Here is a 12716-nt window from a genome sequence, read left to right as displayed (position 1 = left end):
TTCTAGAAAAACTTGAGGAAGCTCCTATCACATGGATCCATTTTGGTTGGCCACAGTTTATATAATGATTTGCATGGTAAGAATAAGTGCAAGCTTAGTCTGTTAGTTTTATCTATTTCCGAGATTCATGTTAAATATTTCTTTAGAATTCAAACATGTGCCGCTCATGATCAACTTCTCTCTTCTACTTTCTACAGCACTAAAATTCGATTATCCCCAAGTTATCGACACATCGTACATTTTTAAGTATATGGATTTACCTACAGGAGCATCTCCTTCCTTGAACAACTTGTGTAAGGTATGCATCAAACGTCAATGTATTTTCCTGGTTGTTAAGTTTTTGGGTAATTCTCCTGCAGGTGAGGTTAATGTCAGTGCTGTATCTTCCCCCAATAGGCCATCCTTATCATTTTCTGGATTTTAGTGTTTTTATGTATTATACCTAATTCAGTAACACGCCAGCGGACAAATGTGTTAGGGTCCATTCGCTTGAACAGTGCACACTGCACCTTCATCCAAAATGGACTCTCTTAAGAATGTAGGGGACTACGGTGGGATAATTATGTCACAATGCCAAAAAAAAAAAATCAAGGCAACTGATAACTGAATAATGTAAAACTGAAAATGCAAACTATGGCAAATAGGTGTATATGCGTAAATGTGCACGGAATGGCGCTTTCGCCATCAGGCCACACGCTCCAACGAGCCATTAGTTTATATAATACTAAGTTTCTCACAATACGGTGATTTTCTGACACCAAGTTCCAAAAAGGTCCATATTTTTGTTTCCAGGATGATTGGTTGCTGTATCATTCTAGTGTGGTACATAGGGGAAACAAAATCTACGTTTGAAGGAGCTCGCACATGCCCTATTTCTGTATTGCTTTTTTCACTTTTTCTGCATTGTCAGAATGGGTACAATCATTCTTCATTTCACTGCTGAGTGTGTAACTGCTTTGTTCTTGAGCTTATTTCTCTTCTTGATATTTGCTTTGATGGATCAACTGTCTTTCGGGAAGAACTAGCATGTGATATCCATCCAAGTCTGTGGTAGACTAATAGTATTTGCAAGTTATCAGAATAGTTGCTGCTATGAATCGCACATATATGACTTTATGAATTGACTACAATTTTACAGCAAAAGATAAGGTTCACTGCTATCAATATCTCTCTGAAAAGTGAGCTCAATTTAATATTTGCACAAATATATCAACATATATTCCTTGAGAAGGAAGTAATGTACTTTCTTTCTCTTATTTGTGATTATGAATAACATTTGGTTGTGCTGGTTCTTTCATTCTGGCAGTCAGTGTTGGGATTTGCTGTTCGAGAGGATGGTGAACCGCATAACTGCTTAAATGATGCACGGGCTGCTATGAAGTTAGTACTTGCCAAGTTGGAACATGGATTTGATGATCCCATTGAAGCGTCTGGAAATAATGTATGTGTGAACAAAAATAGGCTCCTCTTGCGAACGTGTACTTATCATTTACTCTATCATCTTAGGCGCCTGAAGTTAAGCTGGAAAAGCTGCTGCTTCACAAAATTCCAGTTGATGTACCTTGTCAACTACTGCTTAGTGTATTCCCAAGAGATTCTTGTGTTGCTGTCGAGGTGTTACTTGTCGTTGCCTTTTATATATTATGAAATGATGTTAGCTTTGTTTCTGAAAATTGTATTATTGCTTTCGCAGCAGACAGATGTAAGAGTGCGAGGTGAAAGCTATTCAACATTTGTCTCCTTTAGAAATGCTGCAGAAGCAAATGAAGCATTCAAAGTGCTTGATGGACGGGAAAGCAAGGTATATACAGTAATTCAAAAGTTTCCAATTTGCTTTTCCTCTTTAGTCTTTCTGTGCCATCATGTCATTTTTACATGTCTACAGTTTCTATACATCTTTATGTACCCTAATCAGGTATAAGTAGTGCGAAATTGACAATCTTCTCAAAGTTTTCTTGTACACATTTATACGGTATGGATGTAGTGGAACACTTTGTACCCATTATCAGCAAGTCTTTCTCTAATAGTAAGTGGTCAACTGTGGACCACAACTCAAAACTGATGACTTCAAGGAAACGGGTAAGTTACAACGTTAGTATCTGCAGTATTGGTTCTGAAACCTTGGTTTGTTGCGTGACAAAAATTCAACGTTGCATACCAAGTCATTGTTCCCACGCTTATCAATTATGTGCGAGCAGGAAAAGTCCTTCCACAGAAACCTTATAACTCCGTGTTAAGTTCTCTGTTACCCTTTAGATCCATAAAAAATTCGGCATTAGTGTTTTCATTGCTGGAGTTTTCCCATTTAGACATAATCAAGGGGCTTAGGAAGAGTGACTTAGCATACTACATCAGATTTCCATCTATCTGGACGACAGAAGTTGATAAAGGACAAAGGATTGGAACATTTTAGAAGTTAAAAGAGCCTGCTAATGCTACAAATCAGTGTCCAGGACCACAGTTAAACCCAACAAATAGGATAGGGACTAAGTGATAATTTACCCGAGAAACGACGACAAATTTTGTGATCACTGGCTGAACTGATTTTAAATTCTGATTGACCAATGTTGAGTTAAATGAAGGCACACTCTGCGCGGCGCTCTGTTTCAAAAGAGCCCTTCATTAAATTTGGGGATACAACCTTTTCAAAATTTTATTTGAGGATATGTCCCTCTTCTCGCGATGTTGGTGCCATGTAGGTGGTCATTGGAGAAAATAATTAAGATGGCCTCTTTCTAGAAAGAAAGCGGCGAATGATTTTATCGCTTCTTCCTGTTTTATATATAATCCCAACCCAGTGCCGACGTGGTGCTGATGTGGCAAAAAATAAGCTTAGATCCCCAAATATATATTTTTTTTAGGTGGTCATATCATCAAACATAAAAATTTTAAAGATTATAATGAAAAAAAGCCCTTATATGTGTGCACGTTTGGGAACTTTTGTTTGATCAATTAAATTTTTGGTCTGTTTGTTTTTGGTTAAAATCTAATCCATGATTTGTGGTTATTGTTAGACCTAAAAATTCAATAGTCAGCTTGATCTGACTTTGATTCAGCTAAACCAATTAGAATTCTTTTTAATTACGAAAGAAAATAGTAGGATCTTTTCTGCCTACTAACTAGAATAGAGACTAGTTCCTCAAGCGTGCTAAAAATGTATGGAGAGCTCCCTCTACTGCAATTTCCCAAGTACCTTTTCTGCAGCTGTTGAAATTTCTTTATTGCTAAAATGTATGGAGACCCCTAACTAAAGGATTTTCCGAAATGGATTCTGGACTTTTTTTTCAAGATTGACAACCTCTCAAGTTTGGGCTAAGTCAATTGAATTAGGGTGTCAATAAATTAATCAGTGATTTCCTAAAAATATCACAGCTTAGATCTTTTAAGCTGCAATTATGGATTTCATTATTACCTGTGGCAAATATAGGGGTGAAAACGGATCGGATACGCCTTGGATATTGGACAAAATAATATTCGAATCTATTTTTTTTGGGATACGAATTCGGATATGTTTATATGTGCGTTATCATATCCGCTAAAAACGGATTTTGATACGGTCAAATATTTCTTCGGATTCAGATATGGATCGCATTTGAATTCAGATATTATTCTAATTTTTATATATTCTAACATGAACTAGCATTAGCAACAATGCAACTAACGTTTCACACTTATGTTTAAGTTTTTATATACCTATATTTTATTGAATAAAATCTAAGATTTAACAAATATAAATGCAATTTTAATATAAAACTCTTATAAAATAAATGGAAGAACACAAAAAGCCACGTTATTTTCCTACTATATATATATATAGAGAGAGAGAGAGAGCTAGGCTCCTATGCTTTCGAAAGTACGGAGGCCTCTGTGCTTGTAAGTTGTTTTCGATGATAGAATATCCGATTCGGCGATCGATTTCGTTAGACATGATCTACGCTATTGGAACTATCTAGAAATCAAATTTCATAATTTTTTGAGTTCGTTTGTCTAGTGAATGAGTAGCCTCAAAATGAACGACTGAAAATAAAAATCTCATAAAAAACAGTGATAAAGGATTCAAATTTCAAATCCGAAGTATTGATCTTGCTATTGATGTGAAGTAGAATTTTTATTAAATTTTCATGTAATTTGAATACTTCTACACCATTGAACTTAAAAATGTGCTACATCGGCCGTTAAAATAGTTATTTTTGTGACCTTTTGATCGCTTGGTAAATGATGTCAAAAAATTATAAAATTTGGTTTCTAGATAGTTCCAATAGGATAGATTATACCTAACGGATCCGATCGTCGAATCGGATGTCCTATTATCGAAAACAACTTACAAGCACGGAGGTCTCCGTACTTTCGAAAGTACCGGAGACGTACTCAATATATATGTATATAAAATTGAACTCCTATACTTTTAAAAGAACCAAGTCATTGGTGCTTGTGGGTTTTCGGCCTCTTTTTGAAGATTTGTAGGGTTAGGAAAATAGTGGTCTCTTTTAGGGTTTAGTGGGTGATTGGTAGAATAGCATGACTTAAGGGGTGGAATTGGTCAAAGGGATAAATCTAACGGTGGAAAACTTGCCAGCACCAGGTACTTGGTGCTTTTAAAAGCACCATAGCCGGAGTATATATAAATATATATCATCCCCCTTACATATTAATATAAATGCAAATGTAATGCTACTAAAAATCCAGATATTTGTATTCATATCTCTTTTTTTCAGACATCCGGATTTTTTTTGGCTCTCTAAAACCGTAACAGCATCGGTATTCGACTGGATTCAGATTTTTTTAATCGGGATGTGGATGAGATCGGATATGGATGCGGATATTGTAGGATAATATCCGATCCAAGGATTTAAGTGCCGTGGCATGAGGGCATGCTGGAAACTTGCTAGCACGGTACGGCACCGTGTGTGCCGAGCCGTGCCGATGCGTGCCGGTCATAAAAAATATGTGTGCCGACATATAATGGCATGAAATATTTATTTTCTTTAGCAACAAATTATACCAATTATTTATTATTGTATTTTTATCAATTTTTTTGAACTTTATTGAGAAAATTACTTACTAATTTCAAGAATAGAGGGTTTTGAGTTGTGTCATCGGCATGGAGGCTGTATCGTGCCGATATCTTGCTAGTACGACACGGCACGGTGGATACGGCCTGTGCTGATGGGTAGTTTAATCCTTGCTCCGATCTGTTTTCACGCCTAAGCAAATAGCTAATAGATTGTCATTATGCACTCATGCTGGAAATGAATTTTGCCATCAGATGAACTGCTAGGATAGGTTTTTTTCGTATAATTTCCAGGTCATTCTATCTGTTGTTTAGAAGATGTTAGGAGCCTTGTGCTTTCACTTAGTGACTCTTGCTTTCTCTCCTCATCCTTATTCACAGGACTCCTGTGGTCGGCCCCAGAAGCACATCTTCTTGAAGCTTAGCAGCGGACAGACCACCAGCTTTTATGCTCGAAAGATGACAGCAGATGCCGTGTTTAAGAAGTGCGACACGTCAAAGAAGAGAGCGGGAGAGGTCGAGAACATCAATTCCGAACTCGAACAAGCACAAGATGATACCAGCGAGTCAAAGAGGCAAAGAACATGTCCGCATCCGTGCAAACATGTCACAGAGATTGAGAGGTTGAAGCAGGAACTCCGAGAGAGGGAGGATGAGATATTTCATTTGCAAAAGATCCTTTGCACTGTAGCTAAGAAACATGGCTTACAGCAAAAGGACTGTTGTTAAGACCATTAGCGAATTATAATTGTAGGACATTCTTGCTATTTATTGAACAAGCATGTAGAAATGACATGAAGAAATGATCATTCATTTCCTCAAGTTAGCATCTGCTTCTTGATTTGAGAAGAATGCAGCTAAAGCAAGCAACACAAATTTCTTTCTAGCCAATGCAGCGTTTTGTTCTTAGCTATCTTCGGTTGTGGGGACAGTTGCGGCACAAGCGCAGGATCAGAAAGTGTTCAGCCTTGTAAATAAATTACAAAAATTGTCGGCTGCAGTTTTAGCTCTTCTGGTAATTATCCCTTCGCATGCAACTTCTAGTTTACAGCTGCACATCTTGTAGGTTCTATATCTCAATGTCTAATTTGCGGCTTTCCATAATGCAGTTTGGAAGTAAAGATGATCTCTCTTACTATTGTTACCCTTTTTTTTTTTTTTTTTTTTTTTTTTATAACACTTTATGAGGTTGCCGAGTCAATTCATGTGATTGTATCGTGTAAGCATTCAAATTGAAAATTATTCTAAATTGGTGGAGCTACTGTGAAAATTAGTTAAGTACAGATGGAAAATGGTGCCATTGTTTTATATGAGGAGGTAATTGGGGCGTGAGCTAAAGTGCATAGTTATTTTTGTATTTTATCCTAAAGGCATGATTGATTCATAATTGGAATAGGAATGAAAAATAAAATGACGAATCATTCAAAAATATATGGCTCGTTATTAGAATATAAATGGGAATAGAAATTTAGGTTTTAAGAAGGTCTTGGTTAAGAGAGGGGAATGATGAAAGGAGAATAGGCTGGATGGTGTTTGCGAGACAGGGTTTTGAGTGAAATGTGCTAATTTGGGATTCGAAGTCGGATTTAGCCAATGGATTGGGTCATTCCTATTCCGGAGTGGAATAAAATCTTTGAATTCGATTCCTGCAAAATAAACAACTGCAATGACGGTCAGAATTAATAAGTCCCACTCAATTATTATAGATTTATTCTGTGATAGATATGATATGAGAAAACTGTGGTTGGGCCCGAACACCCAGTTTATTTTGCCAACTTGGGCCTGATCTTGCCTTAAAAAGTTACATTTTCAAGCCCAAGTGTAGTAGTCCCATTTTTTTTGAAAGGAATGTATAGGGTATTTATTTGCCTACACATTTCATTGAATATAATATAATATTTATAATAGGAGGTACGAGTAAAACAAGTGCAGCATTCCAAATTGACTATGTTAGGATTTGTCCACATTGAGACTTATCTAAAATATTTCTAATCCATATAGGATAAGAAATAAATATTTGTAATTATCAGTTATATTCCTAGTCCACATGAGATAAGGAATAAATCTAACAGATAAACTGTAAGGGAAGTGAATTCTCGAAACCCGAGAATTAGACTTCGTCAAGAATCGACTGATTGTCGAGCGTGCGAGCTTCGGAGAGTCCGAAGGTGATCGCAATGCATGAGGTGCATTGAGGAGGTGTCCGCGAGAGCACCAGTGCAAAAGCTGCACTGGAGCAGAAATGCTCTTGGGGACCGATCCCTGGCAGGGAGGGACCGGTCCCATCGGGCTGGGCTGCGGGGGTTTCTGATGAGACCGGTCCCTGGCAGGCAGGGACCGGTTCCCGAACGTTGGCCCAGCGAGAGAAGCCGAAATTTGGCTAAGTCCCGAAGGTGTTGCTCTCGGGAACCGGTCTCTCGGACAAGGACCGGTCTCCCGGGGACCGGTCTCTCAGGCAAGGACCGGTTCCCGAACGCGAAATCCCCTCTGCCTAATTGTGCAGCTCTCGGGGACCGGTCTCCCCGACCTGGGACCGGTCCCTCACTGCGAAAATGCCCAGTAAGAGGCTGTGTAATAAGCGGAAAGTTGAGGGTTTTATTTGCAAAGTGGCTTATAAGAGAGGCTAGGGGGACCCCTCTCCCTCTCAGTTGCTCTCTTCCTCTCTCTCACTCTTTCCCTCTCTCTCTCTAGAAAGGAAAAGAAGGAGAAGGAGAAGAAGAAGAAGGAGAGGAAGGAAAAGAAGGAGAAAGAGAAGGAGAAGACTAAGAAGAAGAAGAAGATCATCTTCTTCTCTCCCTCTTCAAGCTTGGAGCTTGGTATTAAGGTAAACCTCAAACCCTTTAATGGCGGATTTTGGAAGCTAGGGTTTTATAGCTTGGAATTGGTTCAAAAGGAACCTATTGAAGCTAGGGAGAAGGTTCGAGCTCGAAATCGAAGTTCGCACCGCGGATTTCTCCAGTATCGAGATCTAGGGCTTCGATTTGGGATTTTGGCAAATCTAGGATTTTGATCTAATTTGATGGGTCGCAAACCTAATTGCTAGGTCTCTGAACGCGTCGGCGAAGACGGTTCGTCGATCCGTCGAGTAGGTGCGAAGTTATCGCCAAGAAGACCTTCGGAGCTTCGTTCTCGCTTAGAAGGCCAACGAGGCGTCGAAACGTCGGCGAATCGCAATAGAAGAGTTACGGCATCACCAAGAGGTGGGGGAGTGCCATCCCGAAGCGGTCGGGCTGCTCTTTATGTCTGAGTACTAATGTTGATCATTTACATATTGCGATATAGCATTATAGGGTGTTAAATGTGATTGTACATATCCTTGCATGCTAGTGATGTTTTAGGTTGTGGATACCATGAATGAAAACCTAGTATGCATGAGTTGAATACCATGAGATAGTTCGCCCTATATATGATGAATATGTTTATGCAGAGATGAACCTAGTATACTGGAAAACTAGTGTATCAAGAACTTGTCAAGAGAACGAGTGGCATCTAGTTAACCCTAAACATTGAACGAGTGGCATTAAGTAGTGCATGAGTGGCATGAAAACACTAGTATAGTTGAGATACTATGTTGCTATCACCCCTGGTTAGTTAGGGTGTCCCAGTTCACGAGATTGGATCGAGCTCACTTAGCCTGTCTGCACCTGTGGAGGTAGCTCCTCACAGGTAGTGCACTCCGGAGTTTGGCACGCGAGGGGGCCAGTGTAGTGCCCTTGGACCAGTGTAGTGTCCGCAGGCGGTCTCGGGGTAGGTGAATAGCTAGCCACCTCTCCTATGAGACTTAGAGACGTGAGATTGTGAGCGAACCTTGCGTTCGCCGAGAGATTGGGTAATCAGATGAATGACTTTGTTGTTGAACATGGTAGCTTGATAGCCAGCCTTCTTACTATGAGTTCCATGCATGCATCATTCTGGATTGAGGCATTGATAGATCATAGCTGTTCATTACGGTTACTGCTTTCAGTTTTATATATCTATCTAGAATGATGCATGTCTATCTGTGCCTGCTTAAGACCTAGTGGGGAGATCGGCGGAGTCGGCGGCCGAACCCACTGGGAACTATTCGTAGTTCTCACTCCACCATATTGCAGGTCCGAGTTCGAGCGTCCCCTGTGAGGATCGCGGCAAGGGCGTAGCGCCCTAGTGACATTAGTAGAGGTTTACTTTCCTCATGCATTAGTTGTACCCTGTACCATTTTGAGAGTAGTTGAATGTATAGGGTGAGGTTGAAAGGATTGTATATACATTGTATAGGTTTGAAAGAATACAAGTTGTAATAATTGTATAAAGTTAAATGGATCAATAGTTAAGTATATCTCTCTTTTATCACTTGTATGCTTTACATGTGTTGTTTGCTCTTAGTGGTTAAGCACTGTTTGTGCTCTCGTGGTTGTGGTTTGATTGTGTTATGTATTCAAGTTGTTTCCTGGGAACTTGTTGTACACAATCTAGTTGTTCCAGCCTTGGGCGGACAGAGGAATTGCTGTCCGTTCGGCAGTCCGTTCGCCGCGCCGAACCGTGCCAAATTGGTAACGGTCTCGGGGCGGTGGCGTGACATAAACCCTAATCTGTTTAAATCTCTATCTATGTGAGATTTAGTTAGAATATGATTAGAATTAATGTTTCCCTTATGGCCTATAAATATATGAGGTATTCGCCACATAGGACACACGAAAGAAAACGAAAAAAAAAAAAGAATCATCTCTCCACAAAATTCTCTCTCTTGGATTCGCTCTAGGGCACCATTATAAACCCTAGGGATTTGAGCAGTGTGCGGCGATCGACTCTAGTAGCCGGATTGCAACGAGTAAGAACTATTCCGCATCAAAAAGAGGTATGTAAAAATCTATGTGATTCTTGCGACTTGTTTTATTTGGGTATTTAATTAATTTTATCCAACAGTGGTATCAGAGCCTCAAAAGTGCTTGTTTTCGCTCGATGATTTGTTTTTTAACATCGAATATATATTTTTAAATTGTTAAAATATAATAAGCCGTGGATTGGGTTGAGGCAAGAAGCTTGCATGCAAGCACACTGTCAGCCTGTCCAATTATTAATAGCTCAATAGCACAATAGGCTGCGTATAAGAGGCCCGCCCATGCCAGGCGCCCATGCCAGGCTTGCGGGGGCTCGCATGCGCAGGAGGGCCTTCTATAAAAGATAATAAAAATATATATAAGTATATATTTTGACAGCGATGGAATTGGAACCCACAACTTCAGCTTCAAACTGCTTGCTCTTATACATCCTGACTAACAAATAGTTATGAAAATTAAGCATGTCATTCTTTTATATATAATATTATGATATGCAATTATTATTATTATTATTATTATTTAATATATTGCATATTAATTAATTTATGACGTGGATTTATTCTTGATTAATTTGATATATTATTTTAATCTGCATTGGATAAGATGATTATTAGTCTTTTCTAAAGGCGAAATTTTCGATTTGAAAATGCAGTGAGAAATTTAATTATCAAATTGAATTGAGAATAATATTGTGAATATTTGTGCCTAATTTAAAATTATGTGCATTATTGTAGTGATATATGGCTTCCAAAAATTTTTCCATCGCGGATTTATTAAATCAAAATCGGCTTGATGGAACGAATTATGACATGTGGCATAAAAAAATTCAATATCTCCTAAATGAGAAAGGGATGCTTAGCCATTTAACCAACAGTATGGTTCGGCCTGAATAAGGCACGACTGCGCAGCACCATCGCAATTTGCAAGCCTATAATGAGTGGCTTGAGAAAGATCAAAATGCATGCTATACAATTTGAGCTGTATGCATGATGATTTGACCAAAGAATTTGAGAATTATGAGACTGCTAAAAATATGTTGGAGCAGCTCAAAGTGAAATATGGTAGCACGTCGACCACAAGGCTTCGTGCCTTGGATCTCAAATTCAATCAATACATGTTGGACCCGAAGCATTCTATGGCAGAGCACTTAATGGTGATGTTTGCTGTGATAAGAGAACTTAAAGCAGTCGGTTGTGAGCTCACGAACAACAGGTTTAGTCAGTTATAAGGTCCTTACCAGATTCATCTTGGGATCAAATCAAGGTTGTGCTGACTCACAATGAGGGTATTAAGACCTTCAATGATATAGCTCAACTTCTTGAGTTGGAAGTGGAGCGTAGAGAGGCGTACCGTGCTAATGCACTCGTTGCCCACGGTGGACAGCGCAGAGGCAAGTGGCCTAAGCACAAGTGCCGAAATAGAGAAAATAAATATGCAATGACTGGGAACCGCGCGCCAAATGAGGGCGGAATTGAAAAGCATCGCAAAGGCAGGCGTGAAAAGAAAAACTTAAATAAAGTGAAATGCTATAACAGTGGAAACATGGGACACTTTGCTCGTGATTGCACTGAGCCGAAGAAGGTAAATCCCAATCCTGACTCTTTTATTTATGTATGTTCGCATGTTTTTGTTGCTCACGCTCTCTCTGATTGGATTGTAGACACAGGAGCAACAAAGCATGTAACGAGGGATCGAGCAGGATATGTGGATTATCATCAGGTGTCTGCTGGCAGCCATTATGTCATGATGAAAAACGACACTGAGGAAGAAGTCCTTGGTATAGGCGCATACCAACTTAGATTGCGCAATGGTCGTTATTTGATATTACATGATGTGCTGTATGCATCGAACATCCGATGTAATCTATTATCAGTTTTAGCATTACTAAGATTAGGTTTTTCTTTTCAATTTACGGATACTCAGTTAGCTATTTATTTGGGCAAGGACTTTTATGGTAATGGTTGTTTAAAGAATGATTTTTTTGTCTTAGATTTGGACTTGGATTTCATTAATAATAACAATAATTCTACTTTATTAGTTTCTTCTGATATTGTGTTTGATTCTATCAAATGGCATGCGAGATTGGGTCACATTGGACAAGAAAGAATGGCTCGACTAGCTAGAGAAGGCCTGTTGGGGTCACTTGCTAAGTTTAGTCTACCTCCTTGTGAACTATGTTTAGCAGTGAAGGCCTGCAGAAAGCCTTTTGGTAAGACACGTAGAGCAACTGATCCATTAGAGCTAGTTTATTCAGACATATGCGGACCTATGAATATGAGAGCACGTCATGGCGCGTACTATTTCCTCACTTTCATTGATGACTACTCCCGTTATAGTTCAGTATATCTATTGTCTCACCGTTCAGAAGTTTTTAGATTATTTCAAACGCTTCTTAGTGGAGGTTGAGAACCAAACAGAAAGAACTCTAAAAGTTCTACGTACTGATAGAGGACGAGAGTATTTATCAGAGCAGTTCAGGAAACTATGTGAGGAAAAGGGAATAAGCAGATAGTTAACTGTTCCCGGCACTCCGCAACAAAATTGTGTTGCAGAGAGGTTAGAATAGGACACTTTTGAAAATGGTTAGGTCAATGATGGCGCAAGCCAATCCCAATTAGTTTTTGGGGTGATGCACTGTTGACTGCTGCCTATATACTTAACCGAGTGCCCTCTAAGTCAGTCCTTCAACTTCCTATGAGCTATGGCATGGTATAAAGGCAAATTTGAAAACCATATACCCATAGGGATCGGCAAGATATGTGCATAATACTTCTCATAAATATGAAAAGTTAGGCCCTAGAGCAAATAAATAAATTTTTATTAGATATTCTGATTGCTCGAAAGGCTATGTGATGTATGGCAAGCATCCTGATGGAGGAATGACTGAG

General features: G+C 39.1%; 1 protein-coding gene across 6 annotated transcripts in view; it reads left to right on the top strand.

Annotated features, from left to right (window-relative positions):
- The window catches only part of LOC109703689 (small RNA degrading nuclease 1-like), a 31963-nt gene extending 25812 nt beyond the window's left edge, over nt 1-6151 (top strand). For 4 of the 6 annotated variants that reach the window (XM_020224412.1, XM_020224419.1, XM_020224444.1 and 1 more), the window contains 6 exons: nt 7-76; nt 198-298; nt 1307-1441; nt 1507-1614; nt 1694-1801; nt 5393-6151. In XM_020224412.1, coding sequence (XP_020080001.1) covers nt 7-76; nt 198-298; nt 1307-1441; nt 1507-1614; nt 1694-1801; nt 5393-5740 — 870 coding nt within the window. In that variant the 3' untranslated portion in view covers nt 5741-6151. The remainder of the gene's footprint in view (nt 1-6; nt 77-197; nt 299-1306; nt 1442-1506; nt 1615-1693; nt 1802-5392) is intronic. The other 2 variants (XM_020224424.1, XM_020224430.1) reach the window with 2 other exon arrangements.

The sequence above is a fragment of the Ananas comosus genome, linkage group 2 (genome assembly GCF_001540865.1).
Source record: "Ananas comosus cultivar F153 linkage group 2, ASM154086v1, whole genome shotgun sequence".
NCBI lineage: Eukaryota > Viridiplantae > Streptophyta > Magnoliopsida > Poales > Bromeliaceae > Ananas > Ananas comosus.
Note: the sequence above shows the minus strand (reverse complement) of the source record. Positions and strands in the feature narration are given on the sequence as shown.